The sequence below is a fragment of the Polyodon spathula genome, chromosome 1, assembly GCF_017654505.1.
Source record: "Polyodon spathula isolate WHYD16114869_AA chromosome 1, ASM1765450v1, whole genome shotgun sequence".
Classification (NCBI taxonomy): Eukaryota; Metazoa; Chordata; class Actinopteri; order Acipenseriformes; family Polyodontidae; genus Polyodon; species Polyodon spathula.
Window position 1 is genome coordinate 168,336 of NC_054534.1, and position 17,846 is coordinate 186,181.

General features: G+C 44.0%; 1 protein-coding gene across 1 annotated transcript in view; it reads right to left on the minus strand.

Moving 5' to 3' along the window:
- The window catches only part of LOC121304074, a 152,462-nt gene that overhangs the window by 53,838 nt on the left and 80,778 nt on the right, over window positions 1–17,846 (minus strand). The window contains exon 3 of the mRNA XM_041235068.1: window positions 7,570–7,644. Coding sequence (XP_041091002.1) covers window positions 7,570–7,644 — 75 coding nt within the window. The remainder of the gene's footprint in view (window positions 1–7,569; window positions 7,645–17,846) is intronic.

Below are 17,846 nucleotides of genomic sequence, written 5' to 3' on the forward strand. Positions count from 1 at the left end.
AGGCGGGCGTGTCACACTGCTTGCTTTATGTCTATCACACCCACTGCAGCCTCCCTCCCTGCCCCCGTCTGGATAAGAACTCATAATACATCTCACCACAGACTGTCCCTGAACAGCATCTCAACCTCGCAGGCAACTACACTACGGTCTTACCAGAGACTTTTGGAAATTATACAGCTTCATATTTTTAAATCATAAAATAAATAGCTGGCTGGCCCACGGCAGGAATAGCAAACCCAGAGGCGACCGACTGCAATTCAGCGCTTTGTCCAACTTTTATTCTTTAACAAACAAACAGTTTAAACAATTAAACAAATCCAAACAAAAACTCTTTCAAGCCGCACCCAAGTTTGGCTACCTCGGTGCATAGACAGCGAGCACAACCTGCTGCTCCCAGTCTTCTCACTAGACTCTCTCAAACACAGATTTCTTTGTCTTTTCAAACGGGGTGGTGTCTTCTCCAGATGGCCAACTGACTGATTGATCAGCCAGCCAGGAAGCCAGGAACTGCATGGCGAGCATTCTCAGGCTGATCAATCAGGTAGTCAGCCTCCCCAGAAAGACACCAAACCAATTATCTTCATTTCCATGGGGCTGTGCAAAGGATAGCCATCTTGGCTCCAGGCAGTTCCCCCACTGATGAGCTAAGATGGCTGCCAGCCACAAACACATATTTTAATGTGCAAGGCCTCTTTCCTGCCACAGCATGTACATTGTAATTATTGAGCTCCATTACATATTTCTTTGCACCTTTGATTATTTTTATTGTAACGCACATGGCAAGAGTATAATGAGTACCTCATGCATGCTATGAATGATGATGCGCATACTGTATTTATACTGCGCTATGCTTCTGGAAATGTGATGAATGTTACATAGTGGGCTAGATTCTCAAAGCTGTTTACTCTAAACAGTCATTAGCACATTCGTTTTTTAGAAAGGAAAAAACATACACAGTAAAATTAAGAAACCAGAAATAAGCTCAGGCAGAAATGAAGACAGACACTTGAGCTGTTTTTTTTTTCATTTGTTTTAGAATTGTATTTTGTGCTTTTTCCTTCCTAATGACGACTTGGAGTAAATAGCTTTAAGAATCTAGCCCAGTCTCTTTTCCTAATAAAACTTTACTAAATTCATTGTGTTGTACTCTTTGTATTAGCAGAGCTAGATAAGAGTGCATTCTGCCACGTTGTGGAACTGAGCCTTTCATTTCTGAGCCAGAAAGTATACAGTTATTGACAGATAGACTCTGAATAGGCTCAAATGCAACAAATTAATGCAAGGCTGTAAGAAAGAATATATAGTGCAGATCAGCTTTGAATGTTTTGTGCTAGAGAAAGCGAAATAAAACAACAAAAATAAAACAGAACCAGTAAGACAGCTTAAAAAGAAACTGCTGTTTGAGCCTCTGCTCATTGAGAAGAGAGCGCTCACATTCCCAGAGAGGCACGTATGTTTGCCTAGCTCTTCCAGCCCCAAGGGAACAGACCTGTGGGCTGAAAGGCAAGACACAGCTTTTGTTCGGTCCAAAGACACACACCAACCACACACAGAGGAAATTACTTTTCTCTCTCCAAGGTAATGCTGCTCCATTACTGTTAATTAGAGCAGCTCTTAAAAGCCAGACACTGAGTCCAGACTATGATGCTCTTTCAGACCATGTACAGAACTTTCTCTATTTCAGCCTTTTGAAAAGATAAGAAAAAAATCGTAATGAATCAAAATGATCAGCACAAGAATGCAGAGCATTACTTGATGAGCTTCTACAATAGCTTCATTTACACTGGAGTGTAAGAGCTGTTCTTTGTACAAACTGTTCTATAGGTTTCTGGTTCTTTTTGTGGAAGTTCCTCTTGCAAGGCCAGCACAGAAAGATTGCACTAGAAATAAACCAGCACTAACCACTGAGCTACTCAACCCCACTGCCCTCCACACTGCAGTCCAGTGATCTAACCACTGAGCTACTCAACCCCACTGCCTTCCACACTGCAGTCCAGTGCTGTAGCTGTCGAGCTACTCAAACCCACTGCCTTCTACACTGCAACCACTATAACCTCTCTCTCTCTCTCTCTCTCTCTCTCTCTCTCTCTCTCTCTCTCTCTCTCTCTCTCTCTCTCTCTCTCTCTCTCTCTATATATATATATATATATATATATATATATATATATATATATATATATATATATATATATTTAGATTGAATACAAGGACTCCTGCCATTACATCTATATTTGTTAAGTGCTAAGTGAACTCAGAAGGCGAACAGATGTTGAGCTAATTCCAAGCTGTCTGGAGCTGCTGTGAGCTGCAACTTTTATCAATTAGCGGTTAAAATAACAGCCCTGGCCAGCTGACTGAGTACAAGACAGACGTCAGCTCCTGTTGAGTCGGGTCAAGGGCGCGTGGTGTTTGGTGCAGTTGGTAAGGCAGGAGTGGGCTGGTCGTCTGGTTCAGTACACTGGCATTGTCAATGCAATGGACTCGTTACATGAGAATCATGTTAGTCTCTTTCATAATTACACGGGTCATTTTGAACGCTGAGCCCAAGTCCTGGACTAACTCTCCTTCAAGCCAATTTGTTTAAAAGTGACACCAGCCAGTCAGTCAGTGACTCACTTGCTGCCTTGCTGACAGAGCATTGAACAGCCAGTTTAGTTTTATTCCATTGCTAGTGTCGTCTTATAGAAACGCTGTATTTGAGGGCTACATTAGTAAAGTTATCAGATGTTGCTTTTTAAGGTCAGGAAATCTAGCAGGATTTACACGTTGGACTTTACACTGTAAGGTCTGGTTTCTGTGGCTGTCAGTGAATCTGCCATGGCTTGAATGTGCAGTACAGTAAGATGGTAAACATGTGTTTTAATCCCTAAAAAGAAAGAAAGAAGCCCTTCTACATCTCAAACTGGCCAGGCTTACTAATCAGTAACTGCTTACCGTTACAGCGCTGCCACGCCATACAGGCACACTGACATCCTGGGCAACGCAGCGTGCCTCTGCTTTTATTAAAAGTGTATAACATTAAACACAGTGGCTACCCGACAAAATCAAAGAGCCAACCAGCCCTGGATTAAACTCATAAATCAACAAACCGTTTCACTCATGCACTATTAGTTTAACTAAATATACTGCAATACTGAATAGTGTTTTTTACTTAAAGAGAGCATCTTAAGGTACTAAAACATCGTTCCACCACTGCGGTTCAATCAAAGTCAGCCTAAATCTGCCTTGCTATCCATAAAACCTTATTCACCAGTAAGCTCTGGGCTACACATTATAATTATGTACCAAATACAACACATAATGTGAACTGTTTTGCTTATATATGATAACCAGTAAATACTTCCATAGAACAGTGTTTAACTAGAATGTGCAGACATTAAAACTGTGCGTATTCACCAATAACTGTGATTCAGACATACCTTTGCCGTACACGATGCAGTAAAAGCGCTTTGTCTAATGCAAAGCATTGCCTCCCATTGTGCTTCATTTTACAGATGGGACTTACAGTGAGGCACTTGGCTTAAGACGGATCTCTGAGATACAGCTGCCAGTGCTGCTGACCTGTGGAGGATCATGCAGTCACACGAAGTGGGATAGCGTAGGGTAGGACTGATGCATTGGATTGATTTGGAAGGAGCTCAAATGCAGGCTGCCAATGTTTGCATCCTCCAAGCCTCTTGTGATTGAATTGCTATTTGGTTCCCAGCCATTCTTCATCAGTATAAATCTTCAGTTTGTTTGCTCCTGTAGGCATTCATGTTTATCCTATAAAACTTTTGCCGTTAACTGCAAGTCTCTGGCACCAGGGTGTAGGCAAGACTCGAGTCTCATTGGGCTTGTCTTATTAAATAAATACGTGAATAACTGTATAAACAATCATGATCCCAGCCACACTGTGACTCTCTCAGTCACACACATCACATGAGATCTTCAAACACTATTTGCGTGGTATAGCCTTCAGGAGATTCCTTCAGACATCACAATATCACTTCAACGAAAGCAAACTAATAGCTAGAGTTGCAGACAGAAACCGAGTGAAAGCTAAAATCACTCCAGCTTTAAAGTGGTATTTGTCAATGTTACATGTTAGATCCACCACTGTTTCGATTATTAAAATAAACCCCATTGTATAGAACTGCACAGTGCTGAAGACCGCTCCCCACACACACCAGACCCGGGTGCCAGTATGCACTACATAAAGTTAATGCATGACCTACAGATACTTGATTTAGAAACAGTTTTGCTATTTTAATAGACTCAGTACATTTTTATAAAGCCAGTACTTGGTATCTAGAAATCATTTAACACATACAGTTTTAATTTGCATCTATTTACATTCCGTTCATTAAAAAAATAATAATCTATGAACCCTTTGCAGCAGAGAGGGAAATGGCATTAAACTGCAGAATTGAATTTGCATTAAAAAGTTATACAGTGCTATTGAACACATAAATAATTCAGCTTCTCACCTGCATTGATGCCTATCATCCTGCTGGGTGATATTTATTCCATAAACCCTGAATATTGTATTGGATAATGTGCAATCATAATGCTAATGCTTTAATGAAACTACAGATGGTTTTTTGCTATATATAGAGTCAGTTTCAGTAAAATATAAAATGCTTCAGTAGGGATATTAATGAAACCGTGAGAAGATTCAAGCTTCATTGTGGAAGGGATTAATGTCTCTGTGGGTGAGATAAAAACCATTGGTGAGCTCCACGGATCTGTGTAATCCACCTGCTGGCAGCGTATAGTTGACACGCGTGATCCACGGCTGTCTTGTGGTTTGCACAGCCCAGTGATACTGTGCTTCAGAGTTTCTGTGGCGTGTTCATTTGAGGTTGGGACTATGTAAATATCACAGCGATTTACAATGGTTTAGGCAATGGCTTTGGTTGCAGGCTGGCTGTAAGCTGGGTAAAACGAGAGTAAACAGTCCTCTTGTTCCCCTGACCACACTTGCAGACGGCTCCTAGCTCCCAGCTCCCTGCAATCTGCCACTTTATCTGTTTTAATTCATTTTATTGGTCTTGATTGTGCTCGTATCTTACTTTCGGCTTTAATTAGCTATAAAGCTCACTGAGCCTGCTGTGGAAGACGGTTATGGGAAATTGCACCGCGTTTAAGACATCTGTTAGATAAATAGAAATCAGCATTTACTGTGGTGTAGCAACGAATGCTGTCAGACCTGGAGGAGAGAGGGATAGAGAGTGGTGGAATCTTACCACAGGCTCTTCTGTACAAACACCGCAGGAGAGGCAGGCAGGGAATACTTCACATTATAAAACACTGGGAAGAGCAATGCCAAACAGCTAACTGAGAAACTAAAAACCCATCCTCAATCAGAATTCCATTGAAATGTGGTGCCATTCTCATGTTTTAGGTGCTGGCGACACGAACGTCTTGTTTCGCTTTGTGGTTTAGAGTTTGAACTGCGTCAGGCAGCTGGTGGTTTAGTTGGTTGTTTAGTAAACTGTTTGATAAAACATCAAAATCCGCATTGAAAGGTCATATTATCACATTACTGCAAACACCATACAATTAGAAAGCAAATGTGAAAAAAACCCAATAAGAATAAGTTTTGCAGCTCCTTACTAATTTTCCATTCCACTGTACAGTTACCCTTCTGTGCAGCGGCAGGAGGTTACACATGTCAAAATGTAATCTTGTTATTTCCATACATCCATCATTGTAGATGATTTTTTGCAATATATTTATATCTGGTCTGATTCAACGAAGGGCTTGTTTCCAGATTTTATTTTTAAAGGAAAGAAAATCCCATCCCTGAGCTGAGCTCTAATGAATCATCGTGAGCATTTGTAGTTCTTTATCATCGTCATGGTTTCTAGATGGTAATGTAGCTGATATATATGTGTGCCAGCAGGGCTCCTGAGAGAATGAGATGTTTCATATCAGTGGAAATCCAACTTGTTTAAACAGAATGAGTAATGATGATAATAATGGCAGTGAACAATCACCACACGCGGTAGAACCCCAAGGTCAACAAAAGACAACATTAGCAGATATTAGCAGACCTTTTAACTATATCTCATATCTCAGGATAAGGCTCTAGCTACTGTAGGCAAGTGATGCTGTTTTTTGTGCAGGGTTTACTTGCTGGGTTTTTAAACATTCATTTAATCAGGACGGAGAGAGAGAGCGAGAACTCATTGTGCCTGAAACTATTCTTTATTGCAATGAGGCTTGTGAGATATCCAGCTACTCAGGTCCACAGTAGCATGCAGATTACTTGCTTGCTTCGCCCAGCAACAAAGCATTGTATGTTTGAAGAGGTACAATTTGGTGCCTTTGAAGCCCCAAAAGCAGACTGGCAACAGATGCTGAGAGAATTGCCTTGCTTAAAAGCATAGAGCTAGCAAAATAATTCCAGTTAATCTTTCCTAATGCGAATTACCATCACTGCTTGTGTGTTTTTATGTGACTTTATCCCTGGCAATTAATGAATAAAACAGCCCAACTCTTGTACATTTTTCAGTGCTGCAAAAGATAGGCCTCATGTAGGATTTCATAGAAGTTTATTAAACATTTACAGCAGGGAGAGGGCCTGCAGTAGAAGCAAGGCACAAACACGAGCTGAAATGATCCTCCCCAAATATTTCTTATGTTCTGAAGTGTGATATCTTAACAAAAACAAAAAAAAGAATAAACACTTAGCAACATTTTAATTACAGTAATTGAAGAAGCTTCCGGAATATTTTAACCAGATCACAAAACAAAGCACAGAAAAGTCTAAAAATAGGATAGAAATGTTTTGCATTTGAACACAAGAAGTACAGTCCTGCCCCCAGAGACCAATCACACTTTGATTGCAGTGCCAGTGCCAGCCAGTGTAGAAAACAAAGGCATGCTCCCTTCTGAAAAACGCGCTTCTCCGCTTCACAGATTCCAAACCGTTGGAGGGCAGGAAAGGAAATTGATTATTGAATGGTTTGAGAAAGGGAAATGCTTTGATAAGGTGAGGTTTGTTTACGTAGTGTTGTTGTGTTAGTTAGATTCATTAAGAGCAAAGATAAATGAAAATAAACATAACAAATAAATCCCTTAAAGGCATCTTGGATAAATCAGTTCAGGACTCTTTTTTTAAGGCTAAATTAGGATTAAAGCTAAATATGTATTAATATTGTATATCCATGTTTGTTTAGTAGTGTAAGAATAGCAGAACATAAGCGCATTTATGAATGAGAGGAGGACATTAAGCCCATCAATGCATGTCCAGTTCCTAATAGTTGATTCATCTCAAAACCCAATGATTCACCATCAACAACATGGCTATATAACCCATTCCATGTAACCTCTCCTACCCTTTGTCCTGAGTCCTCTTAATTTCCAACTGGTCCTGGTTTTTTGTGCTGCACTTGAAGTACAGTATTAGTTTGGGTTAACTACACCAAATCCTTTTAAGATTTGAAAGACTAGGAACAAGTCCCAACCTCAATTCTTAATCTCAGTACAGCCTCCCTATGCTGTCACAAGATCAATGCACAGTGTCTGTGCGTGTCTGTGCATGTCTGTGCGTGTCTGTGCATGTCTGTGATGCAGTCTTACCTGTATATGATGCAGGCACAGTCCCTGCAGGTGCCACAGTTTTCAGTGTCCTGCCCAGTCCTGTATGAGTGCCTCCTAGAGCAGAGAGAGAGAGAGAGATCTTGTCAGGATAAAGATTCCAAACAAAGACAAACCCTAATGAAGTACAGACTCAGTGACCACAGTCTGGCCATCGAAACAGGCCTCCATAAAAAGAGCTGGCTAAATTCTCAAGTCAGTTGACCCAGTTTCCACACCTGCCTGACCCTGAGAAACTGTGGATCCTACTGGGAGAGGAGGATCTGACAGCAGAGCTGGCAGCCCAGTACGTGTGTGCCTGTCACAGCCTGAGGGACAGTGTGCAGACACTCAATACAATGTGCATTGTTTATTGTTAAATTAGGAAGGAAGGAGAAGGGGGAGGGATTGATATTGTGTTTCAATGAATTTGAGTTTGAATTCGAATTTGAATTTGAACTTGAGAGAGAGAGAGAGAGAGAGAGAGAGAGAGAGAGAGAGAGACATGTTCATGTTCTTGATGTGCTTATAAAATGAACAGTTCCAAGGGTTTCATCTGCTTTCAGTAGACACTTGTTTGAATTTACAGCAGCAGATTTCACAGGGATTTCAAATTGATCAGTCTGGTTTCTGTTTACCTTTTAGTTATAAACTGGATCTGCTACTTACTGTTAATTGTGTATTGAACGGGTTGGATAGCATTGTTTTCTTTTACTCCAGGTGATGTGTTATAATGTGTCTTATGTATTGTGTTATGCTGTTGCATCGTGGTTGTTTTTTATAATGCTAATTATATGTTGTCTTTGCTAACTTGTTCTCAGCTGCTTTCTTACCTGGTTACATGAAGGAACTGAACTGAATTGAACGTTCACTCGAGGTACGCGCGGCTCAGTCGATTGAATTGAATTGAATGTTCACTCGAGGTACGCGCGGCTCAGTCGATTGAATTGAATTGAATGTTCACTCGAGGTACGCGCGGCTCAGTCGATTGAACTGAATTGAATGTTCACTCGAGGTACGCGCGGCTCAGTCGATTGAACTGAATTGAATGTTCACTCGAGGTACGCGCGGCTCAGTCGATTGAATTGAATTGAATGTTCACTCGAGGTACGCGCGGCTCAGTCGATTGAATTGAATTGAATGTTCACTCGAGGTACGCGCGGCTCAGTCGATTGAATTGAATTGAATGTTCACTCGAGGTACGCGCGGCTCAGTCGATTGAATTGAATTGAATGTTCACTCGAGGTACGCGCGGCTCAGTCGATTGAATTGAATTGAATGTTCACTCGAGGTACGCGCGGCTCAGTCGATTGAACTGAATTGAATGTTCACTCGAGGTACGCGCGGCTCAGTCGATTGAATTGAATTGAATGTTCACTCGAGGTACGCGCGGCTCAGTCGATTGAATTGAATTGAATGTTCACTCGAGGTACGCGCGGCTCAGTCGATTGAATTGAATTGAATGTTCACTCGAGGTACACGCGGCTCAGTCGATTGAATTGAATTGAATTGAATGTTCACTCGAGGTACGCGCGGCTCAGTCGATTGAATTGAATTGAATGTTCACTCGAGGTACGCGCGGCTCAGTCGATTGAATTGAATTGAATGTTCACTCGAGGTACGCGCGGCTCAGTCGATTGAATTGAATTGAATTGAATGTTCACTCGAGGTACGCGCGGCTCAGTCGATTGAATTGAATTGAATGTTCACTCGAGGTACGCGCGGCTCAGTCGATTGAATTGAATTGAATGTTCACTCGAGGTACGCGCGGCTCAGTCGATTGAATTGAATTGAATGTTCACTCGAGGTACGCGCGGCTCAGTCGATTGAATTGAATTGAATGTTCACTCGAGGTACGCGCGGCTCAGTCGATTGAATTGAATTGAATGTTCACTCGAGGTACGCGCGGCTCAGTCGATTGAATTGAATTGAATGTTCACTCGAGGTACGCGCGGCTCAGTCGATTGAATTGAATTGAATGTTCACTCGAGGTACGCGCGGCTCAGTCGATTGAATTGAATTGAATGTTCACTCGAGGTACGCGCGGCTCAGTCGATTGAATTGAATTGAATGTTCACTCGAGGTACGCGCGGCTCAGTCGATTGAATTGAATTGAATGTTCACTCGAGGTACGCGCGGCTCAGTCGATTGAATTGAATTGAATGTTCACTCGAGGTACGCGCGGCTCAGTCGATTGAATTGAATTGAATGTTCACTCGAGGTACGCGCGGCTCAGTCGATTGAATTGAATTGAATGTTCACTCGAGGTACGCGCGGCTCAGTCGATTGAATTGAATTGAATGTTCACTCGAGGTACGCGCGGCTCAGTCGATTGAATTGAATTGAATGTTCACTCGAGGTACGCGCGGCTCAGTCGATTGAACTGAATTGAATGTTCACTCGAGGTACGCGCGGCTCAGTCGATTGAATTGAATTGAATGTTCACTCGAGGTACGCGCGGCTCAGTCGATTGAATTGAATTGAATGTTCACTCGAGGTACGCGCGGCTCAGTCGATTGAATTGAATTGAATGTTCACTCGAGGTACGCGCGGCTCAGTCGATTGAATTGAATTGAATGTTCACTCGAGGTACGCGCGGCTCAGTCGATTGAATTGAATTGAATGTTCACTCGAGGTACGCGCGGCTCAGTCGATTGAACTGAATTGAATGTTCACTCGAGGTACGCGCGGCTCAGTCGATTGAATTGAATTGAATGTTCACTCGAGGTACGCGCGGCTCAGTCGATTGAATTGAATTGAATGTTCACTCGAGGTACGCGCGGCTCAGTCGATTGAATTGAATTGAATGTTCACTCGAGGTACGCGCGGCTCAGTCGATTGAATTGAATTGAATGTTCACTCGAGGTACGCGCGGCTCAGTCGATTGAATTGAATTGAATGTTCACTCGAGGTACGCGCGGCTCAGTCGATTGAATTGAATTGAATGTTCACTCGAGGTACGCGCGGCTCAGTCGATTGAATTGAATTGAATGTTCACTCGAGGTACGCGCGGCTCAGTCGATTGAATTGAATTGAATGTTCACTCGAGGTACGCGCGGCTCAGTCGATTGAATTGAATTGAATGTTCACTCGAGGTACGCGCGGCTCAGTCGATTGAATTGAATTGAATGTTCACTCGAGGTACGCGCGGCTCAGTCGATTGAATTGAATTGAATGTTCACTCGAGGTACGCGCGGCTCAGTCGATTGAATTGAATTGAATGTTCACTCGAGGTACGCGCGGCTCAGTCGATTGAATTGAATTGAATGTTCACTCGAGGTACGCGCGGCTCAGTCGATTGAATTGAATTGAACGTTCACTCGAGGTACGCGCGGCTCAGTCGATTGAATTGAATTGAACGTTCACTCGAGGTACGCGCGGCTCAGTCGATTGAATTGAATTGAACGTTCACTCGAGGTACGCGCGGCTCAGTCGATTGAATTGAATTGAACGTTCACTCGAGGTACGCGCGGCTCAGTCGATTGAATTGAATTGAATGTTCACTCGAGGTACGCGCGGCTCAGTCGATTGAATTGAATTGAATGTTCACTCGAGGTACGCGCGGCTCAGTCGATTGAATTGAATTGAATGTTCACTCGAGGTACGCGCGGCTCAGTCGATTGAATTGAATTGAATGTTCACTCGAGGTACGCGCGGCTCAGTCGATTGAATTGAATTGAATGTTCACTCGAGGTACGCGCGGCTCAGTCGATTGAATTGAATTGAATGTTCACTCGAGGTACGCGCGGCTCAGTCGATTGAATTGAATTGAATGTTCACTCGAGGTACGCGCGGCTCAGTCGATTGAATTGAATTGAATGTTCACTCGAGGTACGCGCGGCTCAGTCGATTGAATTGAATTGAATGTTCACTCGAGGTACGCGCGGCTCAGTCGATTGAACTGAATTGAATGTTCACTCGAGGTACGCGCGGCTCAGTCGATTGAATTGAATTGAATGTTCACTCGAGGTACGCGCGGCTCAGTCGATTGAATTGAATTGAATGTTCACTCGAGGTACGCGCGGCTCAGTCGATTGAATTGAATTGAATGTTCACTCGAGGTACGCGCGGCTCAGTCGATTGAATTGAATTGAATGTTCACTCGAGGTACGCGCGGCTCAGTCGATTGAATTGAATTGAATGTTCACTCGAGGTACGCGCGGCTCAGTCGATTGAATTGAATTGAATGTTCACTCGAGGTACGCGCGGCTCAGTCGATTGAATTGAATTGAATGTTCACTCGAGGTACGCGCGGCTCAGTCGATTGAATTGAATTGAATGTTCACTCGAGGTACGCGCGGCTCAGTCGATTGAATTGAATTGAATGTTCACTCGAGGTACGCGCGGCTCAGTCGATTGAATTGAATTGAATGTTCACTCGAGGTACGCGCGGCTCAGTCGATTGAATTGAATTGAATGTTCACTCGAGGTACGCGCGGCTCAGTCGATTGAATTGAATTGAATGTTCACTCGAGGTACGCGCGGCTCAGTCGATTGAATTGAATTGAATGTTCACTCGAGGTACGCGCGGCTCAGTCGATTGAATTGAATTGAATGTTCACTCGAGGTACGCGCGGCTCAGTCGATTGAATTGAATTGAATGTTCACTCGAGGTACGCGCGGCTCAGTCGATTGAATTGAATTGAATGTTCACTCGAGGTACGCGCGGCTCAGTCGATTGAATTGAATTGAATGTTCACTCGAGGTACGCGCGGCTCAGTCGATTGAATTGAATTGAATGTTCACTCGAGGTACGCGCGGCTCAGTCGATTGAATTGAATTGAATGTTCACTCGAGGTACGCGCGGCTCAGTCGATTGAATTGAATTGAATGTTCACTCGAGGTACGCGCGGCTCAGTCGATTGAATTGAATTGAATGTTCACTCGAGGTACGCGCGGCTCAGTCGATTGAATTGAATTGAATGTTCACTCGAGGTACGCGCGGCTCAGTCGATTGAATTGAATTGAATGTTCACTCGAGGTACGCGCGGCTCAGTCGATTGAATTGAATTGAATGTTCACTCGAGGTACGCGCGGCTCAGTCGATTGAATTGAATTGAATGTTCACTCGAGGTACGCGCGGCTCAGTCGATTGAATTGAATTGAATGTTCACTCGAGGTACGCGCGGCTCAGTCGATTGAATTGAATTGAATGTTCACTCGAGGTACGCGCGGCTCAGTCGATTGAATTGAATTGAATGTTCACTCGAGGTACGCGCGGCTCAGTCGATTGAATTGAATTGAATGTTCACTCGAGGTACGCGCGGCTCAGTCGATTGAATTGAATTGAATGTTCACTCGAGGTACGCGCGGCTCAGTCGATTGAATTGAATTGAATGTTCACTCGAGGTACGCGCGGCTCAGTCGATTGAATTGAATTGAATGTTCACTCGAGGTACGCGCGGCTCAGTCGATTGAATTGAATTGAATGTTCACTCGAGGTACGCGCGGCTCAGTCGATTGAATTGAATTGAATGTTCACTCGAGGTACGCGCGGCTCAGTCGATTGAATTGAATTGAATGTTCACTCGAGGTACGCGCGGCTCAGTCGATTGAATTGAATTGAATGTTCACTCGAGGTACGCGCGGCTCAGTCGATTGAATTGAATTGAATGTTCACTCGAGGTACGCGCGGCTCAGTCGATTGAATTGAATTGAATGTTCACTCGAGGTACGCGCGGCTCAGTCGATTGAATTGAATTGAATGTTCACTCGAGGTACGCGCGGCTCAGTCGATTGAATTGAATTGAATGTTCACTCGAGGTACGCGCGGCTCAGTCGATTGAATTGAATTGAATGTTCACTCGAGGTACGCGCGGCTCAGTCGATTGAATTGAATTGAATGTTCACTCGAGGTACGCGCGGCTCAGTCGATTGAATTGAATTGAATGTTCACTCGAGGTACGCGCGGCTCAGTCGATTGAATTGAATTGAATGTTCACTCGAGGTACGCGCGGCTCAGTCGATTGAATTGAATTGAATGTTCACTCGAGGTACGCGCGGCTCAGTCGATTGAATTGAATTGAATGTTCACTCGAGGTACGCGCGGCTCAGTCGATTGAATTGAATTGAATGTTCACTCGAGGTACGCGCGGCTCAGTCGATTGAATTGAATTGAATGTTCACTCGAGGTACGCGCGGCTCAGTCGATTGAATTGAATTGAATGTTCACTCGAGGTACGCGCGGCTCAGTCGATTGAATTGAATTGAATGTTCACTCGAGGTACGCGCGGCTCAGTCGATTGAATTGAATTGAATGTTCACTCGAGGTACGCGCGGCTCAGTCGATTGAATTGAATTGAATGTTCACTCGAGGTACGCGCGGCTCAGTCGATTGAATTGAATTGAATTGAATGTTCACTCGAGGTACGCGCGGCTCAGTCGATTGAATTGAATTGAATGTTCACTCGAGGTACGCGCGGCTCAGTCGATTGAATTGAATTGAATGTTCACTCGAGGTACGCGCGGCTCAGTCGATTGAATTGAATTGAATGTTCACTCGAGGTACGCGCGGCTCAGTCGATTGAATTGAATTGAATGTTCACTCGAGGTACGCGCGGCTCAGTCGATTGAATTGAATTGAATGTTCACTCGAGGTACGCGCGGCTCAGTCGATTGAATTGAATTGAATGTTCACTCGAGGTACGCGCGGCTCAGTCGATTGAATTGAATTGAATGTTCACTCGAGGTACGCGCGGCTCAGTCGATTGAATTGAATTGAATGTTCACTCGAGGTACGCGCGGCTCAGTCGATTGAATTGAATTGAATGTTCACTCGAGGTACGCGCGGCTCAGTCGATTGAATTGAATTGAATGTTCACTCGAGGTACGCGCGGCTCAGTCGATTGAATTGAATTGAATGTTCACTCGAGGTACGCGCGGCTCAGTCGATTGAATTGAATTGAATGTTCACTCGAGGTACGCGCGGCTCAGTCGATTGAATTGAATTGAATGTTCACTCGAGGTACGCGCGGCTCAGTCGATTGAACTGAATTGAATGTTCACTCGAGGTACGCGCGGCTCAGTCGATTGAACTGAATTGAATGTTCACTCGAGGTACGCGCGGCTCAGTCGATTGAACTGAATTGAATGTTCACTCGAGGTACGCGCGGCTCAGTCGATTGAATTGAATTGAATGTTCACTCGAGGTACGCGCGGCTCAGTCGATTGAATTGAATTGAATGTTCACTCGAGGTACACGTGGCTCAGTCGTTACAGTGACATCCTGGCCAATCAAGGCTTGTGGAACTGGAAAAGGTCTACAAGCTGGCAAAACACGTTTCAATGGTTAAAATAAATGTAACCGCATTGCCTCCCGGTCCTGCAGCTTTAAAGACTGAGTCACGCTGGCGAGTCCTGAATACCAGTTCACAATAATGAAGAAGAAAGCAGCTCTGAAGCCTCAGCTTGGTGCAGCAACACCCCCACAGATCTGCAGCACACCTCTGCAGCTTTCTCAGGTGGAGAGCAATGAACAGATCTGCATCACACCTCTGCAGCTTTCTCAGGTGGAGAGTAATGAACAGATCTGCATCACACCTCTGCAGGTTTCTCAGGTGGAGAGTAATGAACAGATCTGCATCACACCTCTGCAGGTTTCTCAGGTGGAGAGCAATGAACAGATCTGCATCACACCTCTGCAGCTTTCTCAGGTGGAGAGCAATGAACAGATCTGCAGCACACCTCTGCAGCTTTCTCAGGTGGAGAGTAATGAACAGATCTGCATCACACCTCTGCAGGTTTCTCAGGTGGAGAGTAATGAACAGATCTGCATCACACCTCTGCAGCTTTCTCAGGCGGAGAGCAATGAACAGATCTGCAGCACACCTCTGCAGCTTTCTCAGGTGGAGAGTAATGAACAGATCTGCATCACACCTCTGCAGCTTTCTCAGGTGGAGAGTAATGAACAGATCTGCATCACACCTCTGCAGCTTTCTCAGGCGGAGAGCAATGAACAGATCTGCAGCACACCTCTGCAGCAGGTGGAGAGCAATGAACAGATCTGCATCACACCTCTGCAGCTTTCTCAGGTGGAGAGTAATGAACAGATCTGCATCACACCTCTGCAGCTTTCTCAGGCGGAGAGCAATGAACAGATCTGCAGCACACCTCTGCAGCTTTCTCAGGTGGAGAGTAATGAACAGATCTGCATCACACCTCTACTCTTACTATGAATTGTATGAGGTAGGGGTTGGTTACAGTGTAAAAGAGGATGTGCACAGACACAGATATCTCAAGGTGCGTGTTTGTAATGTGAGGTGCAGACACAGGGTAATGTCAAGCAGAAGGTCCAGAGCTCAATACCGAGTATTCTGTTCCTTGAGACAAGTTCCTGGGACTGCTGTCAGAACAGCTTTCTTAGTTATTGATGGAGGAAGATAAAAACTTCCATTGGAACAGAAGCCAAGCTGTGTGAAACTCAGGATTCAGATCCTCAGCTTATGCTGAGAAGTGATTTTGTTTAATGGTGTGAATTTTAGTATGCAGACAGTTTGTTTTATCAGCTCCAAAATTTGTTACATTTTTTGAACTACATTTTTAAAAAAATTTTTTTTTAACAAGATTTTGTGCTTTTGGACAAAAGTTTGCAATTGAGCCAAAAAAGGTTGCTAACAATGAATTTACCTTATAAAAAAGAACAACAAAACAGCAAAGTCACTATTCCGTTACCCACCAGGGGTTTCCCAGTGAAATGACTACAGTAGGGTCCAGGAATAGGAGCAATCAGGCCCCCAGCTAAATCAGCTCCAAACTGATCACACATTTACTGCATCATCTCAGCATGAGCCTCACTTCAATTCTCTAGGGTTACTATTAGGAGATGTTCAAGCAGCTGTGAGGGAGAGAAACATTTGTTTGGGCCTGATTACTCAAACTCCAGGCTGAGATCGTTTAAATAATCTATTTAATTGAGGGTAGCTTTGAAGCCCAGCGCTGTGTGCAGGATTAGCATGAGCTTCGAACCCTGCACACATTAACCCTTTGATTGCCACTGCAGACTGAATAAGAAATGCAACTCGACATAATTCCCCGTCAGGGGGATCACATTGTGAGTGGAGAGGTCGTAGAAGACAGGCTCCTGGTCCACAGCAGTAACTGTTACACCCTCCCTCTTCTACATTACAACAATAGCAGTGGATGTGTTTAGAGTTACTGCTCTGAAAAAAATAAACACACCGAAAGCATTTATTTTTAAACAAGGCAGTTTGAAACAAAACAATCAATCCAGCTTCTTCTGGTGTGTATTGTTAGCTCAGCAGGGATGAACTCTACTGCCCTCGGCTTGCATAAGCTGCTGCTGTACCTTGAATGGAGTGCCTTTCTTATTTGGGTCTCTTTGTATCGTGGTCATTTCCTTTGAAAGGGAGTGTATCTGACAGGTCTGCAGATAACTGCAGGAGCTGAAATAGCACGACAGCAGCATCCTCTTCATTAACTTGCTGTTGTTTTGTTCTGCCTGGTTTTGTGGATTGTGTTGTGTATAGTAGTTTAAGTCACTGAAATAATGGTATGTATTTGACTTCAATAGTTCAGGACAGATGATTATTGAGTTTGGTAGAGGATTAAGCATTTGACACTTTGAGGCGGCATCACCTGACTGTTTGGATGAGACAATAGACCCCTGGCTGTGGTTGACCATGGGGTAATTGAAAGATCGGGGGCGATGGGGGAGGTGGAGGGAAGACGGGTGAGTGACAGGTCAATTCATATTCTTTGTTGAAAGGTGTGTGTGTGTGTGTGTGTGTGTGTGTGTGTGTGTGTGTGTGTGTGTGTGTGTGTGTGTGTGTGTGTGTGTGGGGGGGGGGGGGGGATTCTTCCTACAAAACAAGTTAAAAACTTTCATAAAGTCTCTCAATGCCTAGTTTTCAAACATGACCAAACTACTTTCAGGTAGGCTTGCACTTCCTTTGTCCTCCCAATGGAGAGTGAAATTGTCACCAAACCCTACAAACCTTTCTTATTATTAACCAACCAGCTGCCTCCCACCTTGGCAGGCATGCTTTGCTGCCATAACATGCTTTGACCCAGAAGGGAAACAGTACGAGACGTCCTGAAAGTAAAGCAAACAATCTGATGACTGCTGTGTACCTGCTGTGGTATCAAATGGGTTCATTTTCTAATGAAACAGGTCCTGTTTGTCCTGCACTTTCAGTTCTATGCAGTAAAGCACTGGAGTGTTTCAAATCTCTGAGCAGTAGCGCCTGCTGCATTGTTCCTCTGACAGGAGAGCAGGCTGGATGGGAAACAGTAATAATTGATGGCGTTTACTCTTGAGGTTT